This window comes from Myxine glutinosa, chromosome 12 (assembly GCF_964187855.1).
Source record: "Myxine glutinosa chromosome 12, kmMyxGlut1.1, whole genome shotgun sequence".
Classification (NCBI taxonomy): Eukaryota; Metazoa; Chordata; class Myxini; order Myxiniformes; family Myxinidae; genus Myxine; species Myxine glutinosa.
Window position 1 is genome coordinate 72,110,057 of NC_136272.1, and position 27,043 is coordinate 72,137,099.

At 48.0% G+C, this 27,043-nt stretch overlaps 1 protein-coding gene across 2 annotated transcripts; it reads right to left on the minus strand.

The window, feature by feature from the left end:
- On the minus strand, positions 1–26,612 carry DUSP3 (dual specificity phosphatase 3). 2 transcript variants are annotated; one of them, XM_068103660.2, is made up of 3 exons: positions 26,401–26,612; positions 3,737–3,963; positions 1–2,179 (listed from the first exon to the last, which is right to left on the minus strand). In XM_068103660.2, the coding sequence occupies exons 1-3, from the start codon at positions 26,577–26,579 to the stop codon at positions 1,920–1,922; spliced, it is 666 nt and encodes a 221-aa protein (XP_067959761.1). In that variant the 5' UTR covers positions 26,580–26,612; the 3' UTR covers positions 1–1,919. The 2 variants fall into 2 exon arrangements, with proteins under 2 accessions (XP_067959761.1, XP_067959762.1); XM_068103661.2 differs by lacking the exon at positions 26,401–26,612 and adding an exon at positions 9,275–9,509.
- Positions 26,613–27,043: the final 431 nt, after the last annotated feature.

Sequence of the window (27,043 nt, forward strand, 5' to 3'; positions counted from 1 at the left end):
TCAGGTATGTCCAAGTTTTAGGCATAAAACATAAATCACGTATAAAAGTTGCATTACATTTTGGTCTCAAATCAACCTCTTCCATTTATACAAAACTGGAAGTAACATTCGACGTACACATGAGTAGACATGTGAAGAAGAAATAAAATCAGTTTACAAGTTGTTTGCTATTCTTACAAGAACAAGTCTCAGAAATTCAAAATTTCAAATTTTAGCATGCATTCAACAAACATTTAAAAGATTATATAATCCTCTCAATACAAGCTGAAGAAGAAGCCACTATTTAATAGAACAAGTGAATATTTCATGCAGCTCACAGGCACTTAAATCAAGCGTTAAAATACAAATAATCAGTAAATAGTACATGTGGGCAAATCTCATGACCAGGTCCAAAATTTAACCATGCAAATGTATTTGTTACTACAGGGTCCTTACTAGGTGATACATCAATGGTTTGAAACCTTTAAGCTTCCTTGGGTGGAATTGATTCCCAAACATCATAGAGGCTGTGTTCTGCATGTGCGGATTTCTATGATTCTTTATGGGTTCATTTGTAGCATTATTTGATTCATCCTCCTTATCTCACTTCTCAAGTCACCATGAGGGTCTTTCTCAAGAGTTTTCTCCATTTGGGTTCCTATGTGGATTCCTCTCTGAGCATCATTTCAGAGTTAGTTAATCTTTTGAGGCAAATTGTCACTGAGGCTTTCAAGCAAGCCACCACCAAAACTATTGCCAATATCATCACCAACCCAACAAATAGGTATTGGAGTATCTTTGCTGCTACTCCTCCAAATATATTTCCCAACCCTGCAAACGAACCCCCCTTTGTGTAATCATGAAATTTTGCTCCCTCTTTTCTTATTGTATCGGCTATGTTATAAATTTCTTCTGAATTATCAGGTATATACACTACTCACAATAAGTTAGGGATATTGTGGGAGTGAGTTTATTTTTTTTATAGGGGTTAGGGTATTGAAATCAAGAATGCTGTGTTTTTTCACACTCCATAACCATAGAATTAGGACCAACAACTTTTTTCAACATAATTAATACACAAAATCAACCACACCGAAGAACCTGCCAATATCCCTAACTTATTGTGAGTAGTGTAGGTACAGCAATCTGCACAAATCACTGCACATGTACCTCCTTTTTCTGCTAACAGCATATCTAATGCCATGCGGTTTTGTAATGCCATGTTTCTTGTTGCTACCGGCTCACTCGTAAGCTTTTCCAACCCACTGGCTGTTTTATTTGCTAACTTCTCCATAGCCAAAGCCATTTGTCCGAGTTCTCGTCCTGCCTTTCAAGTTCCATAAAATGGGAATATTACCATCCCAATCCATTCTCCGAATGTAATGGTCCTTCTATTCCTTGAGTGCAGGGTGTGCATTGGTGACTTTGTCAACAAGCACATGTGCGGGACTACAAAACCGAAAAAACACAATCCTGCCCAGTGTTTTGGTAGATATGTGTACGCCTTGTGTCCACATATCAAGTACATGTTATTATACACCTAAATCGCCTCCTCAGAATTGATGATTTTATGTGATGCTGACCTTTGACCTTTTGACCTTTGGCAAAATTATTAATTTGTCTTCTCCCTATTCTCATAATAAAGCTTTGTCAAAAATTTGATAACAATAGCTCAAATTATTTAAAAGAAAGTTACGACCCAGACACAGCCAGACACACAGCCAGACAGACACACAGCCAGACAGACACACAGCCAGACAGACACACAGCCAGACAGACACACAGCCAGACAGACACACAGACAGACACACAGACAGACAGACAGAAGTGATTGCAAAACTCCGTCTCCCGCGCTAATAACATAAAGGTAAGAAGCAAACTAAAATGAATAGTAGGCAGTAAAATCAACATTGCAGGGATTTTCGTTTACAGGTAGTGTCTCATTGTACTGCAGTGTCTGTTGGAGGCACATCATGGGTCACACCCTCCCCAGACCCAGAAGGATCTTTGACTCGGTCCCTGAGGCAGCGATCCAGGGTGACGAGCTGCTTGAGGAAGCCATCATTGGGGCCGACGGCACGGCAAGCTCGCACAACAGAGACGGCTTCTCGTGCTCGCATTCCTTGTCGCAGCATCAGATAGGCCATTACTAGTGCCGGTGAGCGACTGTAGCCTTCTCGGCAGTGGACCAGCACCCGTCCTGTGTTATAGTGAACAACAATACAAGGAGTAAATGGGAGAAATATGCATTAAAGGTCAGGCAATTCATTCTACAAAAACATCTGATAGTGATAGACCAGAAGCACTTAATGTGAGCACACTCAAAGTTCCATCCTGGTCAGAATGGAGCTTTATCATCTAACAGCTAATCAGGCTCGACTCTGCTCACTTTCTGAGATCTACTCAGATCAGGTGTATTCAAGCTGATAAGTCGAGCCAAACAGCTGCTATCACATCGCAGTGTTTGTCACGGCATAGCCCGTAAGGCAATGCAATCTGGAAGTGTTTGTCTGTCGCAAACGTCCACCAATCAGAGCTGAGGATCTGGTCACATGACAGGGATCCTCCACTCAGCAGATCCAAGCCCGGCTACGCTGTTGGTAGACTATTATATCGGTCTTGGTTTTTATTAGTTCCTCTCCTTCAGTCCAGGTCATTATGCTTTATCAGTCTTCAGACCCGCCCCAGCTCCTTCAGGATGTACATGTTCTTCCAGCAACTCCCTCTTCGTTAAAATCCAGACTTACTGCACACCTCAACTATTTTATTCTTCTTTTCTTCCATTTGTGGAAAAACCTTCATGAGGCTGTTCAATCTCACTCTTCCCTCCAGAGGTCCAAGCAGGTAGTTCTCCACAATCTCATGTTATCCTCCATACATACCCTTGATTTTTTTTTCTACCCCATCACATCTACCAAACCTGACCCTCTGATATTCAACTTACTGATTTTCTTCCCCTCTTCTTTTTCTGGTCGTTCATTGCTCTGCTTATTGTGTCCCACAGTGACCTCACTGCCCCATTATCAGCACGTTTCTTTTTTTACCCTCTGACAACTCACTTTTCCATGAAACTAGGTTTGGCATCCAAATTAGAGTCGTAGAAGCATTGCACACTGTTCACACACACACACACACACACACACACACACACACACACACACACACACACACACACACACACACACACACGGACCTTTGCTACTGAGGCACCGCTGCCTGTTCGAAATTCCATTGCGGTAATATATACTCTACATACACACGTGCATTAAGTACAAGAAAACGACAAACCCCAAAGGTTTACCTTGAAACAGAGGTCTTTAAAAGAGGAATTCAAGTAGGAGATAATTGAAATTCAATTAAAATATATATATCAAGCCAAACAGAGCGCAAAACGTCAGTTGATACTTTTCACAGCTCAAACTTACATGGAAAAAATCAAAGCATGAGGTCGAGAGATATTATTTTTAAAATGTATTTATTTATATCGAAGTGACAGTCGTATAATGAAAGTAGATGACACAGAAAGGGGGAAAATGAAATTGCACAACATTTTTAGCAGGTGAGGGACCGCCCGATTCCCCAACACAGACAGGTGGGGAAGGGGGCTGTCTTTGTTTGTCGATCGATGTACTTTCTCATTTATAAAATTTAAAGGAAGGAAATTAATTAAATACATTATTTATACCTGTCTGAGACTAACTGTGCAAGATTTGAAAATGATCAGAAATGCAGAATCGAGATGGCGACCAAACATTACCTTTTTTTTGACCGAGGGCCTCTTCAATGAAAGTGGCTGCTTCCTCAAAGTGGTTTGCCAAGTTGTAGTGGGGACGGTCGTTTGCGCGCAGGCCGAAGTACGTGATGCCGCTGCCCTGGTAAAACATGGCCCCCGTGTCCACATGCATGAAGGACTGTCCCTCTGCTGCATTCAGAATGTGCGTCACACCAAGTCGCTGGAGACCAGGCACATCCTGTGCAATACTCCTGTAAGGTGACAACGTGCGCACATAAGAACTACCACGCGGTAATGCATACCAACAAATGCTCCACTTTATATCATCCAAGTTGGGTCACCCGATCAAGATCAGGTTATTTCGACTTCATTAAAACATCAAGTAAGTTGTTGTTTTCAGTAGTGGCAAAAATTAATTCGGGAGTGCAACATGGAAATGATGGGCCAAATAGCCTCATTGCCTTGTTTAAGGTCGTACAGTACCCCTCATTACGCTGAGTGTAGTCCCGTGGAGACTGAGGACCCTTGTTATATTGATTTATATTCTGCATATGGAATATTATACTTAGAAGCAATTGGTTTGATTCCAGAGGAAGAATGAACCAGAACGCTGCACAAAACTGCACCCCTCTCTCCACTGAGGGAGGGGGGGGGGGGCTCCCAAAGTACGACACTATATTTGACCAAAGTGCCACGTATTTCACGTTTTCATGTTTTTGACCAATATTTCATGTTTTTATATTAATTTGATTAATGATTTAAAGTATTGATTGTGACGATGACATTCAACACATGAGAACATTTTGTGGTAGGGCAAATTTCAGAGAACATAGTCACGTGAAAAAGTAAGTACACCCCATGTAAAGTTTTGACTTTTTCAACATATTTCAACATACAGCTATTTGATCTTCATTTCAACAATATTGAAAGATAAAGGTGATATAATATAACTAATATCATGAAACATTTACATTTTGTAGTCCATTGTATAATTTAAATAAACATAAATGCAAATTTCGCATGTGGAAAAAGTAAGTACACCCCTACATTTATCACTACTTCAAATACCTAAAATTAGAATCAGGTGCACCAGCTCAGGTGCAAATGATAAGAACATCGTTAGAGAGGATCTTGGAGGAACCTGTCTTATTTAAACCTCAGACATTTAGTTTGGTTTGCTCTTTGTTGTTGAAGTGTGTGGTGTCACCATGCCTAGATCAAAAGAGCTCTCTGAGGCCTTCAGAAAGAAGGTTATAGATGCCTACGAGTCTGGGAAGGGATTTAAAAAGATCTCCAAACAATTTGAAATCAATCATGCGACTGTCCGGAAGATCATCTACAAGTGGAGAAGATTCCAAACAACTGCCAACTTGTTCAGGCCAGGCCGCCCCAGCAAGTTCAGCCAGAGAGCAGGCCGCAAGATGCTGAAAGAAGTCTCTAAGAACCCCAGAATGTCATCACAGGACCTACAGGTAGCTCTTGCCACTGTTGATGTCAAAGTGCACCAGTCTACCATTAGAAAGAGGCTGCACAAATTTGATCTACATGGGAGGTGTGCCAGGAGGAAACCTTTGCTGTCCAGAAAGAACATCAGGGCAAGACTAAAGTTTGCCAATGAACACCAAGGCAAAGACCAGCACTTCTGGAACAATGTGCTCTGGACAGATGAGTCAAAGGTAGAGCTATTTGGCCCCAGTACCAGAAGACATGTTTGGCAAAAACCAAAGACAGCATTTGACCACAAGAACCTGATACCAACTGCAAAGCATGGTGGTGGAAATATTATGGTTTGGGGCAGCTTTGCTGCATCAGGGCCTGGGCAGCTCACCATCATACAGACTTGGCATTTAATATGGAATATTTTTTTTTCTTGACTTGGGCTTACTTTCTTAACTCAGTATATCAATCTGGTGAGTTTCTTTTACACTTTGGTGATTTATTTGTTAAAAGAACCATGTCACTGATTGTCTGTCACAGCAAGAAGTCAACAACAGGATTATATCACAGGTGGCGTGGCAAAATGTACGGACAGGTGCATTTGATGATTGGCTTCACAGTCGGGTATACAAGGGTTGTTGCGTTCTGTATTAGTGGAAAACAACTGCTGCACATCTCCAAAAGTTATTGCCGCTTCCTCTGGAGATGGTCCGTCAACTCGACAATGCTGTTTGTCATGGAGTGGTGGCTTTACGAAATTACGGCATGAAACAGCGTGCTATTGCTCGGCAATATGGTATCACTCAAGGTCAGGTGTCAAAGATCCTGAAACGAAATGCTCAGAGGGGTGTCCCTACTCCAATACCGAGGCCAGGACGTCCCCGCAGAACCACAAGGAGGGATGATCGCCAGCTGCACCGGTTAGTCCGCAATGGCCGAACCAAGTCAGCTAATCGGCTTAGGGCTGAGTGGCAGCAACTGACAAATGTGCCTGTATCCAGAAGGCTACTCAACCAACGACTGGTTCAAGCAGGCTATCGTGCCAGGCATCCCCTAAGAAAGCCACGCCTGACCAGACAACATCGCCAGCGCCGATTGCAGTGGGCCAGAGAGCACCGTCAATGGCAGCCAGGACACTGGAATCACGTGATCTTCAGTGACGAGTCTAGATTTCTGGTCTATCGTCAAGATGGCCGCGTCCGAGTGTGCAGACAAGTGCATGAAGCCTACAACAAAGATTGTATAGTGCCAAGAGTCCAACCTGGAGGTGGTGGGGTGACCGTTTGGGCTGCTTTTCATGCAGGGGGCAAAACTGACATGGTTGTTCTGAATGGAAACCTGAACCAGTTCAAGTCCAGGGCAATTCTGGAAGAAACATTGCTTCCATTTGCTCGTGCAGCCTTTCGAGGAAACTTTGTCTTCCAAGATGACAATGCACGGCCTCATCGTGCTCGCATGATCCAACACTTTCTTGCTGACCGTGGTGTAGAGCATATGGAGTGGCCTGCCATGTCCCCGGATATGAATCCGATAGAGAACTTGTGGGCAGAATTAACGCGTCAAATCGACCACTTGGACCAGCAGCCGACCTCTGTGCGTGAATTGCAGCAGGCTATTGTCACTGCATGGCAAGTGATTCCTGTCCAAACCTTGGCAAATCTCGTGAACAGCATGCCTCAACGTGTACGTGCTCTCCTGAATGTTCGTGGGGGTTACACGAAGTACTGAACTGTAATTTTACTGTCCGTAATCCCAGTCGTAATTTAACTGTTGTTTTTTTTGAATTTTTTTTTGCCTAATGTGCAAAATAAAGAGATACTTCTGGAAAACGTACAGAAGTTTAACACTACTGTCCATGAATTGAGTTCGATATCAGTTTACATCACTTTCAAGGATCAATTTATTTGTTTCGAAATGTCAAATGTGGTTTTTGTTTCTTTTAAAGGTCACATTAACAAAATCTAGAATAATTTCAACACAATTCCAATGAACTTTTGGTTCTAAGACATCTTGAAAAGTAAGTTCACCCCCACAAAAAAAATATTCCATATTAAATGCCAAGTCTGTAGAATCCACTATGAATTCTTCATTGTACCAGAGGGTGATTGAGGATAATGTGAGGCCATCTCTCGGAAAGTTGAAGCTCAACCGAAGGTGGACCTTGCGACATGACAATGACCCTAGACATACCAGTAAATCCACCAAGGAATGGCTGAAAAGAAAGAAATGGAGGGTTCTGGAATGGCCAGGTCAATCTAAATCCCATCGAGATGTTGTGGGGGGATTTGAAACGAGCTGTGCATGCAAGAAACCCCTCAAACATCGCACAGCTGAAAGAATTCTGCATGGAGGAGTGGGCAAAAATTTCTCCCAGTCGATGTCAGAGACTGGTAGACAGTTATAAGAAACGCCTACTTGAGGTTGTTTCTGCCAAAGGGGGCAACACCACCGATTAGAGCCAAGGGTGTACTTACTTTTTCCACATGCAAAATTTGCATTTATGTTTATTTAAATTATACAATGGACTACAAAATGTAAATGTTTCATGATATTTGTTATATTATATCACCTTTATCTCTGAATATTGTTGAAATGAAGATCAAATAGCTGTATGTTGAAATATGTTGAAAAAGTCAAAACTTTACATGGGGTGTACTTACTTTTTCACGTGACTGTATATACAGTATACATATATTGTGACGGTTCTGCGAACTATCCGCTCAAACAACGTGATTTTAGCTCTCCGCTCCAACCTGCACCATCATACCACACTGGCCTTCCTTCTCCCTCCCCATCACAACAGCTCCAGGACCGATACCCATCCATCGACGGTGCCTGGGTGAGTCTTAGGGTTGACCCAAAGCCCTGAACTTGACTCTCCCCCTCTTTTATCTTTCTCACTACCTTCGTCAGTATGATTCTGCTGGGCCTATGTCATGTATGTTAGTGCTAAGTAAGATTGCAGAAGGGGTTAAGTGTTAAGGGGGTAAGTTTTTCTGGGGAGATTTTGACTGGCTGGTCTCCTTTATTGTTTCTTTGCTTGTGCCTTTTTGAGATTGTAAATAAATGTATTGCGTCATTACCTCCACCACCAAAAAAAACTTGGCACCTCAATATCTCCAAAACCACTCCATGGAAAAAAAAATTGAAACGTGGCTCATTGTAAAGAGCTCCATATGGGGAATAGGTGTTGTTAACGATGACGTCAATGGTACCGTAATTATGACGTCATAATTGGATAGGGACAACGCTTAGTCTGATAGTTTGAAATTAATTGAGCATGATCTATGCAACAATTATATTAGAGAATATAAATTTATAATGTCACACTCACATGGTCTGACAGCCATATTGGATCAAAGGAAAAAAACGTTCAAAAACAGAAGAATTGACTCTCACCTCGCACCAAGTTGAATGCACAGTGCACAGGGTAAGTATTCTATGAATACCATCTAGTTGTTCCTTGTAAATACTTTCGTGCTGCAATTTCTTGGTAAACAGTTGTTTCCAACCTGCCCGTTTTGTTTCTTTCCTATTGACTCGATTAAGGTGTACTTGTGATAGACAGGACCCCAGCCAATTGGGACCATAACATTAGCTGGTATGTATTTGACAGCTCTACTTGGGTGCACCTGATTAAATAGATACCACAAGTACGTATTGAGGGTGTGAACCCCTCCCCCCTTGATATGGCCACACCACGTAGTAGTGAGGACCCTGCCAGGTTTGGCGGTATAAATTGGCATTCGTGGTTGCATAGCAACCCGCCGGACTGCGGAGTTATCTGTAGCCAGTGAACTCGGGACTGGGAGTTCGGGAGGAGTCCGGGAAGTCACCTCGTGGTAAACCCCGATACCCCGATCTCCAACAATATATTATCCCTTCCACCTTGTTTTGGGACGTAATCTCCCTCTTTCAAGAAGAAAGTTCAAATAGCAATCTTAATTTCCATTTGTGATTACAAATAAAATACAAGTATCACCTACCTGTGGCACTCATGTTTTGTGAGTCCCAGAACTGTTAAACTGCTCGAGATATGGTGCCCAAAAATATTGCATTTGAGATACTCAAAATGACACAATACACGTGTACGAGAACAGCAGTTGGATAGAACGAGTCACTCACGCATCTCCTACGAAGATTCTTGGCCAAACCTCATTCACATTCACCTCGGGCATGGCGAAGAAGCCATGCTCATCAGCCAGCAGATCGTTTAGAGCTTGCACAGAGAGCTCACTCATGTTGCTGAATTCCCCACCTCAGTTAGGTCGATCAGAGCCGTTTATAGCGCAGCTTGCATTCCGATACATACGCAAAGCTCCACGTGCGTTCCTGCTACCCCAGGCAAACGCTTCATGTAGGTGGGACACGTGGGAAAGTCATATGAAACACAACTGTACTTTGCATGGTTTATGGTGACCAGGAAAACCAAGACTCAAAAATCAAACCATTCAAATGAACAATGGATGAAATGAACAGGGTAAGTTACAAGAAGCTGATATTTCGGATGTTAACTCTTCGTCTGGGCAAAAGAGGGAAATTTTCAATAATTAAATGAACCTTTGCCTTAACACCCGGCTGAGAAATAGGTACCAAAAAGGGCAATGAAACCCAAGTTGATGCTATGGAAGTAGAGGAGTTCTCCTATTGTTACGTACTTGCCATTCTGTTTGTATACCCTCATTGTGTACAGTCTCATAGCACAAAACATCAACAATAAATCACAAAAGTTATATGACCAACAACTTCTGTATCATCCTGAAGAAGTGTTTCATAAAGAAGAATTGATGAATGACTGCAATTCACTACAACATAAGAAATTCAGCAAAGAGATTTGAAAGCACAAGTTTATGCCATCTTTTGTCACTTTTATAGCACAACCTCAAAAGTAGAACCCTCATGTTTCAAGTGAAATATTTTGCTCGGTCTGATTAGTATTCCCATCTAATCCCATGGCTTGTAATGCTGGGAACCAAAGTTAAAATTCCGTTTAGTGTGAAGCGTCCATAATCTACTCGTCATTATAATTTATATAAAAGTACGAGGACCGTTCAAAAGGTTTTACGAACAAAGTACTCATGACAGTGCGAGAAATATGAACTTCTGATTTTTCAATATGCAAGTACTTTTGTGTAATGAGTAAGAAAGTTTTTTACGGCGTCGCCCATCGGGCAGAGCAGTCTAGAACAGTGTTTGTCCGTATTTATGTATGTACGTATGTATGTCCCCTCAAACGTATACCAATCAGAGCTGAGGATCTGGTCACATGACACAGTGATGTGATTACGTCTGATGTCATTACGGCTGTACGGCGGCTGAGTCTCCATGCACCGCCATTTTGATTTATATGTCGTTCAGGCCGAACATATCGTCGAACCTGTCATATATTACAATCGCCATGCTCTACCTTTTCGTTTTTCATTCAGTCTGAAACACAAAAAACCGATTGTTAAAAAGACCATCAAATGTCAAAAGCATCGGCGTTACGTCTCTTCCAACAATACGGTACGTTACGTATAGGCCTTAGGCGTTATACTTCACCTTCGGACCGCTTCAGACAAATTAAGCCCAGGTTTCTTAATACAGAAGTGTATCGTTTCAGTAGTATCGTTTTCGTAAAAATAATACTGTTATGTTGGGTGGGGTAGTGATATGTAGAGCCAGATAGATCTGAATAGGTAACGTGCTTCGTCTGTCGCGGTAAGGAATCTGACCTGTAATAAGTTTCATGTGTAGGCGTTTTGTCGGGTAAGAGTATACCTGTGAATATACCAGGATGTTCGAGTGATAGGTAGTATAGGGATTAAAAGATAAAGCCCCTGTATGTCACACCTGGTAGCCAAACCTTTGTCCCTTTTGGCAATGCACCCATTTAGACACTTAGGCTCTTTATTGCAACACGAAATAACTCCCTTCCCTGACATGACTTCAGAAGGAACAGGTAAGGAAACCATTTTGGGGCACCGCCGCATGGACCGCAGCCGGCTACACCTCCGCTAGGCCTCGGGTAGTACATGCTATGACCACGCTACACGCTACGTGCTATGACCACGCTACACACTACGAGCTATCACCACGCTACGGTCCTGTGATTGGTCAGCGCGCTAGGCGCGAACCTCCAGCCAACGAGTGCGAGAGGCGCGAAGCTGGAAGGTTCGGTGGAAGTCACTGGTTGGTAGCGCGCCAAGGCTGACGTCACCGGGAAGGTTATTTAAGGGAGCGCCGAACGCCATTTTCTCTCTTGCGGTTCGTGCTCTTGGAGATCCAGCAGTGAGAGAGCACATCCGGTTCTTGTTTGCACAGCCCTTCCTCTTGGATATCCGGTGCTTCATCTTGCGCAGCACGCTCTATTCGTCTTGGCAGACCGATCGTGAGTGGAGATCGACCTTGTGTGGAGATCGCTGGTGGTGCTTTGGGCCACATGGTGCTTGTGGGGCGTTGGACGCGTGGTGCTCGGTCCTTTGGAGCTTGGTGCATGGACCTCGTGAGCGGCGGGAGGCTTGGAGCGGGGCCTGGTGGCGCGCGAGCGGGGCCGAGTTACACTGCAAGACGACAAGACCAAATAAGGCCAATACCCATTTCACAATTACATAACGAACGTGTTATTTTCGTAATCCATTCCCCTGTTTGTATTTGAGGTCTGGTGTGTGGGATCCCGATTTAGTTTATTTTATTATCGTCGCGTTCTTTGTGTCGGGTTCCGTGGAATAAATCTCTATTTTTGTACATTTTACTTTGGTTGTTCGTTTGAGTTAATTTCCTTGCAGGATCGAAGCTGCAGTCGGCGCAATCCAGGTAAGCTTTTACCGCAGCTCCCACTTTCCTTCTTCCTCCCGCGCGACCATAGCAAAATCCGTATTGGCCTTGGCCGCAATTAAAGCCGTTTTCGGTCCATCCGCGAGCCTCTGGTATTAACCGGAGGCTAGGCACGACAACACTAATATAGTAAATATAACCATAATAATACTTTAATCCCAATGTCGTGAATGGAAGGTTAATGGAATGAAGTGGTGTATGGTTCATGATCATTGATGATCGGTGTTCGGCACCAATATTAATAACCGAGGAAGTAAGGAATTCACCTCGGTTTTTTTAATAGCAATATCATTTTCGAAATAATGATAACGTAACGTTAATATTATAGTAAATCTAATCATCACTAATCCCTTCGTAGTGACTGCAAACGTATAAAATATATTCGTTTTGTGTCCGTTACGTCATTACGTCTATGATGTCATTACGACGGCTGACTCCACCGACCGACATTTTAATTTACAAGTAGGCCTACACCCACTCACTACAGGAGCTGCAAAAAGTGTCATTCCTCTTTGGGATATATAAACTCAACATCAAAAGAAACTTATCAAATCTTTAGAAGGACACTCATTGAAATCCTCCACACAAAAATGAAAAATATTTGAACACAGAGGTAAAGTTCAGCTATCATTACAAAACACATGTCAATAAACAAGAGGTTGCCTCAATCACAAAAAACAAAAAGCATGAACATCACAAGGGGTGGTGCAACAAAAGTCACAGCACTGCAACACAAAGGCACGCACCTGAATACAGTCTTGAGACTTGAGACTCGAAGGTCTCAAGAAACTCATTTTGCAATAAATGTTCGTTTCCCATTAATCGTACATTTCTCAAAATCCAATCTCACCCCTCCCCTCCAAATCTTCCCCATCACGCCTTCCCTCCAAAACTTCCCCATCACCCCTTCCCTCAAAAACTTCCCCATCACCCTCCCCTTCAAAACTTCCCCATCACCCCTCCCCTCCAAATCCACCCCCTTGCCCCTCCCCTCCAAATCTTCCCCATCACCCATCTCTTTCAAATATTCCCCGTTGCCCCTCCCCTCCAAATCTTCCCCATCCCCCATCCCTTTCAAATCTTCCCCCTTGCTCCTCCCCTCCAAATCTTCCCCTTCCCTCCAAAACTTCCCCATCACCCCTCCCCTCCAAAACTTCCCCATCACCCCTCCCCTCTAAATCTACCCCCTTGCCCCTCCCCTCCAAATCTTCCCCATCACCCATCCCTTTCAGATCTCCCCCCTTGTCCCTTCCCTCCTAAACTCCCCCCACACCCCTCCCCTCCGAGACTCCCCTCTCACCCCTCCTCCTCAAAGCATCCTCCCCGCTTCTTCCCCCTTACAACTTTCACCTTCATCTCCCTCAACCTTCTGCCTCACTCTTCCCCCTCCTCAAATAACACTTCACTGCGCCTCACTCAATCACCATCAAACCTTTTGTCCGCCCCATTCTTCCCTTTCTCCAAGCTATTCTGGAATCTCTGACACACCTTCAACAGCTCTCCCTACCTCTTCCTCCTCTTCCACATCTTACCCTACCGCTCCCCCCCCCCCCCCCCTGTTCTGTATCCGATGCTCCCCCTTCCTCTTCTTTAACAGTATGGACCTCAAACATCCGGGGCCTTCGCTCAAACTTGACTGATCTCTCCATACAGGTTGCTTCTGACAAACCAGACGGGATCTGCTTAACAGAAATTTTCCTCCTTCATGATGTCTCTGATTCCTTGGTATCTCTCCCAGGTTACTCCCTCCTCCGGTGTGATAGACCTGAGCCTCGTCCTGGAGGAGGGGGGGGGGGGGGGGCTGCTATCTTTCTAAAAAACTCTCTTCCTCACTCGCCCTGCACTGCCCTCTCTCCACCTCACCCGCAGGAATACCTTTGGCTACGGCTTCCCCTTCACTCCCACCTTTTGTTCATATGTGTGTTGTACCGTCCACCAAACAGTGATGACTCCATCTACATCTCGCTGTCTGATAATATGGACCATCTTCTATCTACCCATCCCAACTCTCTCTTCCTCATATGTGGTGATTTCAATTGTCACCATGCCAGTTGGCTGGGTGTGGGTACCTCTCTCACCAGCCATGGCTCTTCAGCAAAGGACTTCTGTGACTCACTGGGACTGACACAATCTGTCAATTTCCCGACCCGGATCTCAGTCAACGGAGCATCTTCTCTTCTGGACTTGGTTATGACTAACTTCCCTGAAAATGTCTGCTGCTCTTCTTCTGCTCTAATCGGCTCATCTGATCATGTGCTTGTTAAAGTGGACATCTCTCTGACCATTCTCAGAGAGCCTCCTCAGCTTCGACGATTCTGGCATTTCACTCAGGCCAACTGGCACGGTCTTCAAGCAGCCATCAATCATCTGGACTGGTCTCCCATTTCTACCACCTCTGACATCAACTCATCCTGGGAATTCTTCCAAAGTAAATTGCTCTCTCTCATGCACAGATTTATCCCATCTCGTCTTCAGTTGTCATACCCTTCCTCCCGTCCATGGTACACGGAATCTTGTGGTGAGGCTATTGCCCAGAAACAACTTGCCTTCGTCTCCTGGAAAGCAAATCCAACGGAAGGAAATCTCATTTCCTTTCACAAAGCCCGAAACAAGTGTGTGTCCACCCTCAGGAGAGCCAGGAAACAATATCTCTCCGTTCTCAGGACAGAACTCTCTTATCTGTCTCCCTCTTCCAAATCCTGGTGGCGTCTGGTCAAATCTATTTCTGGTGTTTGTTCCCCCTCCATCCCCTCCCTCACCTCAAACGGCCACACGGCTGACTCTGCACATGAAAAAGCTGAATGCCTCAACTGTGTTTGCCTCTAAATCTTGTGTCCCAAACCCATCCCTCTCTGTACCCACCGTACCCAGTCGTACCCAGCTGCTCCTGGACTCTGTGTCCTTTCCTCCTGACAAGGTGGAAAAGTTTCTGTCAACCCTCGACTCTGATTCTGCAAATGGACCTGACGGCATCAGCCCAGGGGTCCTAAAATCCTGTTCTTCCGCTCTTTCACTCCCTCTCTCTGTTCTCTTCTCCTTCTCTTTTGCTCAAGGTCATCTGCCATCTGCTTGGAAATCTGCCAACATCACCGCTTTGCACAAAAAAGGTGCAAAAACAGATCCCAGCAACTACAGACCAATCAGCCTTCTCCCAATTATCAGCAACGTCATGGAATCCATCATTGCTTCGGATATGAAATCTTTCCTCTTCTCCAATGGCTTGATCTCTGATCATCAATTTGGTTTCAGACCTGGTCACTCTACTCTGGACATGCTGCTTCTGCTTTCTCAACAATGGATGGAGGTCCTCAATGCCAAACAGGAAATTAGAGCTGTCTCCCTTGACATATCACGTGCCTTCGATACGGTCTGGCACCCCGCACTGCTCACCAAACTCTCCTCTTTTGGTATCCATGGAAATCTCCACGCATGGCTGGCGTTCTTCCTCTCTAGTCGTAGTCAACGTGTGGCCCTGAATGGGTTTCTCTCATCTCCTCTTCCTGTTCAGGCTGGAGTTCCCCAAGGCAGTGTTCTTGGCCCTGTGCTTTTTCTGGTCTTCATCAATGATCTCTCTGACTCTTGAAAATCCTCTCTATCTCTTTGCTGATGACTCTACTCTCTGTCACTCCATTCTTCATCCCTCAGATCGGCAGTCTGCAGCCTCCTCACTCCCTGCAGACCTGGACAAAATCACAGACTGGGCAAACAAGTGGAACATGTCTTTCAATCCTGACAAATCTCACACTCTTACGATGTCTCTCCAAAAAGACCGACTGGACAACCCTCCCATCCACTTTCTGAATAATCCTCTCCAAGAAGTTCTGTCACTCAAGCTTTTGGGTCTCACTATCTGCCATGATCTTTCCTGGGAAAACCACATTTCAAATCTGGCCTCCAAAGCCAGTCGCCGACTGGGCATCCTCCGTCATGCGAAGTCCTTCCTTGGCACACCTGAGCTCCTCACCACATACAAGGCTTTCATCCGCAGCTCAATGGAACACTGCTCTCCCCTCTGGGCTGGTGCTCCTGCCTCACACCTAGCTCGTCTTCACGCTGTTGAAACCAAAGCATTCAGAATGATTGGAATCTCCCGCGATGAAGCTAACTCCAAGGGCATCTCACTCACTCACCGCAGGCAGGTTGGTGGTCTTTCCATCTTCTACCAACTCCTCTCTGGCCTTGCCCCCCCAGCTCTCTCTGGGCTCTGTCCCGCAAATATTCCTACAGGTCGCACAAGATCTGCCTGCAACCCTCTTATGGTTAAACTGCCAAAATCAAGACTCTCTGCTCACCTTCACTCCTTCATTCCTCTTTTCTCCCACCTCTGGAACAAACTACCTCACTCTTCAATCCCACTCCACCCTCCAGGTCTTTAAAACAGCTGTTCACTACCATCTCTTATCTTCCCCCATCCAAAACCTTGATCTTTTCTACCCCCACTAATTTCACCCCAATTCCACTTTTTTGAAATACCAACTTCTGTCCTGGAAATCCTTGGTGTCCTTGTGTTTTATACTTCTCCCACCCCCCCCCCCCTTCCCACGCTTCCTCCCCCCAAGCCCTCTCCCTCCCACACATCTCCCTGCTCTCAAATGTTGTGTGCTCTCAAGTGTTTGTGTGCTTCCCCTTCTCTCCCCATCTTGTCTTCCGCTCCCTCTTTTTATATATTTTGTTTGTCTGGTTGATTTGTTTGTGAAGTAAATGTCAGCTCTTTCACGAGCCTCGATTCAGTATACAAAAAAACAAAACAACAGTCAAACCAAAATGACACAGGAATGGACACAACACTCCTAACAGTCAAGGACAGAATGACAGCAGTCCTCAAATTCGTGTGTGTCCTCCCTGAGCTGTGATGTAGGCTGTACACCTCTGACGCATGCTCTGTACCAGGCGTTTGATGCGGTCCTGGGGAAGTCTGTCCCATTCATCCTGCAAGCCTTGAATGAGCATTTGCCGATTGACAGCCATTGAGCTCCTCGATGCAAGACGTCGACCAAGCTCATCCCATAAATGCTCAATGGGATTGAGGTCAGGGGAATAAGACATCCAAGGCAACACTTCAACACCCTGTTCCTGGAGGAAGTTGGTGGTCTGGCGAGCAGCATGGGGTCGAGCGTTGTCCTGCTGGAAAACAGCGATGTCAGGATGAGCCTGGAGAAATGGCAGCAGATGAGGTCTCAAAACTTAATTGACATAACGCTGACTAGTGAGATTGCCTTCGATGACAACCAGAGGTGTCCTGAAACGGGTGGAAATGCCAGCCCATACCATCACACTTTAAGGTCGGGTCCCAACGATTGATCTGGCAAATACAGCATGATGCATACCTTTCCCCACATCTGCGCCATACCCGTTGACACCCATCAGCAGCATGGAGGCAAAATCTGGACTCAGATGTTGGGCAATTGTTCGCTGGCTTACACCAGCTTCAAGCATCCCAATTGCCCTTAAACGTTGTTCAGATGTCAGGCGTGTCATCTGAATTTTCTTGTTGTTTTCCCTGTCAGAAGCCTCCAGAGTGACTATAGACAGCAGTAGATGAATGTCTAACCATGAGAACTGAAGGATTTCATTATGAGGGTCATTATTTAAAGGGAAAGATCCCTATACAGAACCACTCAAGCATGCCATTGTTGATCAACCAGGTGATTGAAGTGAAGTTCCTGTTACATAATCAGCCATTACAATTGAAGAAACGTGTTTGTGAAGCTGCACATTTCAAAAAATGAAAGTGATAAGATTCTTTTGATGTTCAGTATAGATTACAGTCGATCTATGGTCGGGTCCCAAGAACATCGAGTGTGTTCATTTTCCAAGTTTATTGTGGAGAGATCGCCAAGTGGTTTAAGCATTCGAGCAAGCACTCCATTCAAAACCGTTTAGGAACGGCTGGCTTGGCAAGCGCTAGCTCGCTGCTTTGGAAATGAGCACACCTCCAAACCTTGTGGGGGTATATAGATTACAGTAGATCTTCCCTCAGTTCTGTAAGTAAAACTTACCTCATGGATGTCGAGATTCCTCCAAATTTCTTTGTTTAATGTTTTAAGCAGCATTAACGACTGTTTGAAAAGCTAATAAGATGTGTTTGTGATTTATAATATTTTACAAGCCCGGCTACGCCGCTGTTAGACTTTTGGTCTTATTTCTTATTCATTACATGAACTTCCATCATCATACTAAAATATGCAATTTGCTTTTTGCCTGACTGATTTTTGACCGCAATACCTACAGTTGTTACTTATCCAATATCAACCAAACTTGACAGGGAGGCTGAGGGTCACATGATGGAGGTTGTGGTGATTTAACTTCCCCCTACCCCAAGGAGCTTTTCCCTGCAAAGGGGGTTACGTGTTGAGGTGTATATCCATGTAAGATAGCTTTATAGTGGCGTTTTTCCAAAGGCGCTTCTAATAACAAAAGCAACAACAGAATTAAATAAAATAGCATAATATTAATGTTATTACAAAACAATATTAATACTAATAATATCGCCCGTTTTATCGAATAATATCGCAGGCAGTTCCTTCGACCTCATGGCTTGGTTTTTGCTCCGATATGCATTGTCAGCTGTGAGCCTTTCCAAATCATGTCCAATCAATTGAATTTACCACAGGTGGACTCAATCAAGGTGTAGAAACATCTCAAAGATGATCAAGAGAAATGGGAGGCACCTGAGCTAAATTTCAAGTGTCATAGCAAAGGGTATGAATACTTATGTCAATGTGATATTTCAGTTTTTTCTTTTTAATAAATTTGCAAAACTTTCTAAAATCCTGTTTTCTCTTTGTCATTATGGGGTATTGAGTGTAGATTGATGAGGGAAAAAATGGATTTAAACGATTTCAGCATGAGGCTGCAACATAACAAAATGTGAAAAAAGTGAAGGGGTCTGAATACTTTCTGAATGCACTGTATAGTGTATATGTCTGCATCTTCAGGGAGTATGGAATAATTGCAGACATGGAACAAGAGCCAATAGCATAGATTAATGGGAAACGACATTTACGGTGGGTGAGGCAAAAAATATTGGAGCATGGCTGTGATTTTAAGTCCTCGTTTTGTATCCAGTTATATCAACAATGAAACCTATTTTATGAAGCCGAATGCAATGAAATAAAAAGAACACATGAAAATAAGTCACATTTCTGACTCTAGAAAAGTTATTCTGCATGATTTGAAGAAGAAAAAGACTAGATACAGAATTGGCCAAAGGGCAAACTGGAGCCTACCAATATTTTTTTCAGCATTTCAAATCTATCCTGCTTGAATTATCTTAAAGACTGACACTCTCACATCGTATGTGAAAGGACTTACAAATACAATTTCTTTACTTGCAGGACAGACAGGAATTTAGATTGTGACCTCCAAACTGGTTTTAATGGGGATGCAGTAGTACAGCGTATCAGAATACACAGCCTCATCTGCATTCACTTGATAATCCATGCACACTGGTATCCTGATGAATTGTATCAAATGCATTTATATCGCAAATAAAACAGTTACAAACTGGAGTATATGGGCAAATATTCATAGGAATCGGCATGCATTTCTATGCCTCCACCCCAGAAGGAGGCCGCAGGCATTTTGTTTTCAGGTTGTCTGTCCGTCCGCACGTCCGTCCGTCCGTACAGGCTAAACCTCGTTTTTCTCAGCAACCATATGTCCAATCGAGACGAAACTTTCAGGGTAGGATTGACACCCATGCAGAATTTTATGATAAATGTGACGTAATAGGTCACGTGGTATGGCAGCCATATTGGATTCAACCTAAAACCTAAAAAAAAACATCTCCCAAACATCACGTAATTAAAAGCACCTCGCCATCACGTAATTCAAAACACCTCGCCACCACGTAATTCAAAACACCTCACCACCACGTAATTCAAAACACCTCGCCACCACGTAATTCAAAACACCTCACCACCACGTAATTCAAAACACCTCACCACCACGTAATTCAAAACACCTCACCACCACGTAATTCAAAACACCTCACCACCACGTAATTCAAAACACCTCGCCACCACGTAATTCAAAACACCTCGCCACCACGTAATTCAAAACACCTCGCCACCACGTAATTCAAAACACCTCGCCACCACGTAATTCAAAACACCTCGCCACCACGTAATTCAAAACACCTCGCCACCACGTAATTCAAAACACCTCGCCACCACATAATTCAAAACACCTCGCCACCACGTAATTCAAAACACCTCACCACCACGTAATTCAAAACACCTCGCCACCACGTAATTCAAAACACCTCGCCACCACGTAATTCAAAACACCTCGCCACCACATAATTCAAAACACCTCGCCACCACGTAATTCAAAACACCTCGCCACCACGTAATTCAAAACACCTCACCACCACGGAAACAAAAGTTTGAGGGAGTAGTTCAGTGACAACACAAACACTGCCCAGATATGTACATATGTAAATGGTTGACTGTACCCGAGTTGCTATGTTGTCATGGTTTACACCAATCATAAAAAAACAATTATTTTGCATAAATGTATTTGTCATATACATGATATAACATTTTATAAACAATTGAAGTTGAAGATTTAAGTTGAAAAAAAAAAATATATATATATATATATACACAATATATATATATATATTTTCAAAAAGAAATACCTTAGGACATACACATGGGGGAGGTAGGTGCATACCAGAAGTTTGGTACTGTAGTGGTTACCTTATTCACACGTCGCGGTTACCTTATTCACTTGTCGCGGTTAACTTATCCGCATGTGACGGTTACCATTACGATGGGTTTGGTCCTACCCACGCACACGGGCTTTTGGTTGTGTCGTCGTGACGCACGCGCGGCTGTTGGAGCCACGCCCTCCGAAGAGGGTTCTTGGTTTTATATAAGCCGTTACGACTTCCGTTCGCGAGCAGTTGCTGGAGATTTCTGTACAATAAAGAACCTTTTGTACCCAACGAAATGGCCTCTTCTTGTCGTCTTCGGCAACCGCTAAAGTACGATATTTCACAAAACGTTGAGGGAGTAGTTCAGTGACAAGACAGACACTGCACATATATATATATATATATCGAAGCCCTGAAGCCCTGAAGCCCATTAAAGATCGAAGCCCTGAAGCTACGTCCGCGTCTTATTCAATCTCCCGATTATCTATCTATAATTCCAGTAATCTCTGTACGTTTGTACGTTTGTCTGTGACCGCTGTTTCTCGACAACCACGGGTCCGATATACTTTAAACTTGCCAGGTATATTGCTGGGGACCCGAGGATGTGCCTTTTCAAGGTTTCATATATTAATCGGACAATTACTTACCGAGCTATGTCCAAAAAACGATTCAACCAATCAGAGAGCAGCGAGCTATCGCGTGTGCCGAACGTGGCGAACACACTCTGCCTCGGATGGCACATTTGAGAGCGTATTCATTTATTTCCCGTCGGCAAACTATGTTGGCGCTATGTTGGCGTTAAACTACGTTTTAAAACTAATTAAAACCCCGGGGGGATTGTCACTGTACTCGCAAGCCGTTCGCCGTTCGCTTTGGCGTTGCGAATGGACCAAAACATTTCATGGACCAAACCATTTCATGTAAAGCGTTCGCCGTTCGCTTTGGCGTTGCGAATGGACCAAAACATTTCATGAACCAAACCATTTCATGTAAATAGAGGGGGGGATATAATTTTAGATATAGATATAGTACGGGCATGCCCTAGTTTATTCAATGCAAATGAGACGCCCTGCTCGTACTGTGGAGTTTCTACTATTTCTCACAGTTATATATATATATATATATATATATACATACATACATACATATGATATATAAATATACACGTGTGGCGGACACAAAAGCCCACTGGCGTGGTGACATCATTCCACGCACCAAGTGGGCGGTGGCCACGCCCGAGGGGTAGGCGTGGCCTCATGATATACCCCGGGCGACCAGCCCGGAGGAGGACAGTGTTACAGTGTAGTCTTACAATAAAGACGTTTATATGTTACCGCTTGTCCGCTTCCTCCTTGCTCACAAGCAGCGCGCGTAACGCCGCGCTTTACTGGTGACCCTCGACGTTGGATCTGCCGGAGCGATCCTTCCACACGCGACGCCATCGCCATGGCCGCCTTCGTCAAACTTCCGGAATTTTGGGAGGCTCAGGCCGAAGTCTGGTTCGTCCAGGCCGAAGCCCAATTTCAGCTTCGGCACCTCACCGGCGATGACACGCGCTACTGCCACGTCGTCGCCTCCCTCGGGCCCGGCACGGCCGCTCGAGTTGTGTCCGTCCTTCGCCACCCACCGGACGGCCACAAGTACGAGGCACTCAAGCGGCTACTCCTAGCCACGTTCAGCCTCACGGACGACGCACGGGCCGACCGCCTCCTGGATCTCCCCGAGCTCGGTGAGACGCGCCCGTCGGTCCGAATGGACCATATGCTGTCACTGTTGGGCGACGAAGCCCCCGGTTCGCTATTCCGGGCGCTTTTCCGTCGCCAACTTCCAGCGCAGGTTCGCCTCGCGTTGGCCGGGACCGGGCTAACGGAACCCCGAGCATTGGCGGCCGAGGCGGACAAGTACTTCGCCGCTTCGGACACGCGGGCGAGCGTTGGCGTGGCCGTCACGGCCTTCGACGCTGCTGTTCCACAGCATCATCTTCTACAGCACGCTGAGTTTCAGCAGCATGCTGATACGCACCTCGTGAACGCCGCCACGCCCTGCCCACCGCCGCGGCGAAAACCGCCACCGCGGGGAAACCCGTCGACTCCACCGGCCTGGCGGAGCCAGCCGCGCTCCTCCAGCTCCACCACCTGGTGCTGGTTCCACGCCAAGTTCGGCCACGAAGCTCGGCGGTGTCATCCGCCGTGCTCCTTCAACGGGTCGGGAAACGCCCGGGCCGGCGCTCAATTGTGGCGATGAGCGCCGGCCGTTCGAGCAGCCTGCTGTTCATAACGGACACCTTCTCCGGGCGCCGTTACCTGTGCGACACGGGAGCACAGGTGAGTGTCATTCCCGCCGGCACGTCAGACAAGCACGCCGCGGGTGGGGGCCCCGCGCTGCTTGCCGCAAACGGGACGCCCATCCGTACGTACGGAAAACGCTGCCTCTCTCTGCGGTTTGGAGGGCAGGTTTTCCGATGGACGTTCGTCACCGCCGACGTGCCCATGGCACTGCTTGGCGCGGACTTCCTGTGCGCTAATGGGCTCCTGGTTGACGTCAAGCGCAGACGGCTTGTCCAGGCCGAGACGTTCAGCTCGCTCGCATGTGCGTTGCCCAGCTCAACGAGCGGCTTGCCAAGGGGCTTGCCGAACGATTCGGTTCCGGCCACGTTGGTCTGTACGCTTCCGGCAGCGGACGCATTCACCCGCCTCCTCGCCGGCTTCCCGGCCCTCACGTGGCCCACCTTCTCGGCGGGGGCCGTCAAGCACGGGGTGGCCCATCACATCCCCACCGTCGGGCCACCGGTCTACGCCCGGGCACGCCGCCTCGAGCCGACGAAGCTGGCGGTGGCAAAAGCGGAGTTCGCTACCCTGGAGCGACTCGGCATCGTTCGGCACTCAGAGAGCGCTTGGGCGTCGCCGCTGCACATCGTGCCGAAGCCCGGCGGGGGATGGCGACCGTGCGGGGACTATCGCCGTCTCAATGACGCCACGACTCCCGACCGCTACCCCGTCCCCCACATTCAGGACTTTTCCGCCCGTTTGGCGGGCAGGTCCTTCTTCTCGAAGGTGGACCTCATACGCGGCTACCATCAGGTCCCCGTCAGGCCGGAGGACGTCCCGAAGACGGCGGTCATCACGCCATTCGGACTCTTCGAGTTCCTGCGCATGCCCTTCGGTCTGAAGAATGCGGCTCAGGCGTTCCAGCGACTGATGGACAGCGTCCTGCGCGACTTGGATTTTGTCTACGTCTACCTGGACGATATCCTCGTCGCCAGCGCGTCCCGCGAAGAGCACCTACGCCACCTCCGCACGCTCTTCGAACGCCTGGGCCAGCATGGCCTGATTGTGAACCCCGCAAAGTGCCGGTTCGGCGCCGCCACAATCGATTTTCTGGGGCACCGTGTCACCAGGCACAGAGCCGTCCCCCTGCCGGCCAAGGTGGAGGCGGTGAAGGGGTTTCCGCGCCCCCGCACGATCAGAGGGCTGCAGGAGTTCCTGGGCATGGTGAACTTTTACCATCGGTTCCTGCCCCGTATCGCCCAGCTCCTGCGCCCCCTGCACGAAGCTCTCCGAGGTAAGCCGGGCAAAGGCGACGTTACCTGGACCGAGCAGATGGACACGGCGTTCACGGGCGCGAAGCTCGCCTTGGCTAACGCCACCATGCTCGCGCACCCGGCGCCCGATGCACCGATCGCCCTCACCACCGACGCCTCGGACTACGCGGTGGGCGCGGTGCACGAGCAATGGGTGCGTGGAGCTTGGCAACCGCTGGCGTTCTTTAGCCGGCAGCTTCGCCCGCCCGAACGCCGTTACAGTACCTTCGACCGCGAGTTGCTCGGACTTCACTTGGCGGTCAGGCACTTCCGCCATCTGCTCGAGGGCCGGGCGTTCACTGCCTTCGTCGACCACAAGCCGCTGATCTTCGCGATGGGCAAGGTCACCGAGCCGTGGTCGGCCCGGCAGCAGCGTCACCTCTCGGCCGTGTCCGAGTACACGACGGACATCCAGCACGTCGCGGGGAAGGACAACCCGGTGGCGGATTGCCTTTCCCGGGCCGTCGCCCACGCAGTCCACCTCGGCATCGACTATGCCCGGATGGCAGCGGACCAGGCCGCTGACCCCGACGTCCAGGCCTTGCGGACCGCCGTCACGGGCCTCCGCGTCACCGAGGTGCCGTTCGACGGCGCGGGCGCGGCCCTCTTGTGCGACGTCTCCCTCGGGCGTCCTCGCCCCATTGTGCCCGCGGGCTGGCAGCGCCAGGTGTTTGACGCCATCCACGGCCTGTCCCACCCGGGCGCGAGGGCCTCCCAAAGGCTGATCGCCGACAAGTTTGTCTGGCATGGCCTCCGGAAGGCCGTCCGCGGCTGGGCCAGGACATGCCTCGCGTGCCAGCGCGCCAAGGTGCACCGGCACACCCAGGCCCCGTTGGCCCCGTTCACGGTGCCGGAACGCCGGTTTGACCACGTCCACGTGGACCTGGTGGGACCTCTGCCCCCCTTGCGGGGTTTCACCCACGTCCTCACCATGGTGGACCGCACCACCCGGTGGCCGGAGGCCGTGCCCTTGGCGTCGACAACGGCGGCCGATGTCGCGCAGGCTTTCATCGCCACCTGGGTCGCCCGGTTCGGCGCCCCCTCAGACATCTCATCCGACCGCGGCCCCCAGTTCACCTCGGAGCTCTGGGGGGCGGTTGCGCAGGGGCTCGGGGTCCGGCTGCACCGAACCACGGCCTACCACCCCCAGGCTAACGGCCTGTGTGAGCGATTTCACCGCTCATTGAAGGCCGTGCTCCGGGCCACCCTCCGCGACGGCGGCTGGGTCGACAGGCTCCCCTGGGTCCTGCTGGGCCTCCGGACGGCGCCCAAGGAGGACCTGCGCGCATCCGCGGCGGAGTTGGTCTTCGGGCAACCGCTGCGGGTGCCGGGCGAGTTCCTCCCCGACTCCACGGCACCATGGTCCGCGGCACAGCAGCGCTCCGCTCTGCAAGAGACCGCCCAGAGGTTCGCCCCGGTGCCAACGGCATGCCACGGGCACCCACCGACGCACGTCGCCCCGGAGCTTCGCACGGCGGAGTACGTCTTCGTCCGCCACGATGCCCATCGGACACCACTGCGGCCCCCGTACGACAGGCCTTTCCGCGTGCTGGAGACCGGGGCGAAGCACTTCACCCTGGACATCGGCGGTACTCCTGACCGCGTTTCGGTAGACCGCCTCAAGCCGGCCCACCTCGATGTGGACCATCCACCGCCAGTGGCCCGACCCCCACTTCGGGGCCGCCCTCCTGCGGGCGGACCCCCGGCACCGCCCAGCCCCGCCGCCACGCCGCCCCCCGGTCCTGCACCCATCCCAGGAGCAGCCAGGGGCATCCCACCTGGCATCCCTGCACCCCGGACGCCGCCGATCGCCAGGGGGCGCTTCGGCCGGGTCATTCGTCTGCCCCGCAAACTGGCCCTCCAGGTGCGCGGGAATTCTGGGGGGGCGCGTGTGGCGGACACAAAAGCCCACTGGCGTGGTGACATCATTCCACGCACCAAGTGGGCGGTGGCCACGCCCGAGGGGTAGGCGTGGCCTCATGATATACCCCGGGCGACCAGCCCGGAGGAGGACAGTGTTACAGTGTAGTCTTACAATAAAGACGTTTATATGTTACCGCTTGTCCGCTTCCTCCTTGCTCACAAGCAGCGCGCGTAACGCCGCGCTTTACACACATATATTTGAGGAGGTGAGTGGTATATGGGAATAAAATGAAGGAGTGTCAATTCAAGAACGTGCTCACGCCAACTCACGCATCTCCAAGGTATATTCGCGGGTACACTTCGTTAAAGTTCGTGTCGGGAACTGAGTACAAGCCACGATCGTTCGGGAGCAGCAGCTGCTTAAGATCCCTCACAGATAGTTCTGCCATGTCGTCAAACCAAAACGCACCTGCATTATTCACTGGCTTGCAAACTACGAAAACGCCCATTTGCCACGCAGAGACTGCCTCAATATGCGTGTAGAGGGCGTAAATGTGTGTACAGGGCCGCCTACTGTGCGCGTAGGGACCGCCCACTCTGCGTGGAAGGACCATCCACCCTGCACGTAGGGACTGCCCACTCTGCACGTAGGGACCGCCCACTCTGCACGTCGGGACAATCCACTCTGCGTGAAGGGACCGCCCCACTCTGCGCGTAGGGACCGCCCACTCTGCACTTCGGGACCGCCCACTGCACTTCGGGACCGCCCTGATTGTTATTGTTGTTTAAGTTCATTCGCAGAGGAGATCAACCGTGGTCTCTGCAGATTTTGTATTGAGCCTCGTACTTCCGTGTCATTTACCGTCGCATAAAATAATGTAAAAATGAAGAGATTTAAGCAAATCATTTTTTTTTACGACGAATCTGCGTTTGCGTACAAGCATTCTTACTTTTTTTCTGTTCGGGTCTGAAA

Coding starts and splice junctions, on each gene's coding strand:
- DUSP3 (XM_068103660.2), bottom strand. CDS start 26,579: ATGGGCGTTTTCGTAGTTTGCAAGCCAGTGAATAATGCAGGTGCGTTT. Junction 3,964..26,400: donor CGAATATACCTTGGAGATGC/GTGAGTTGGCGT, acceptor GTCACCTTACAG/GAGTATTGCACAGGATGTGC. Junction 2,180..3,736: donor GGCCCTCGGTCAAAAAAAAG/GTAATGTTTGGT, acceptor ACTATAACACAG/GACGGGTGCTGGTCCACTGC.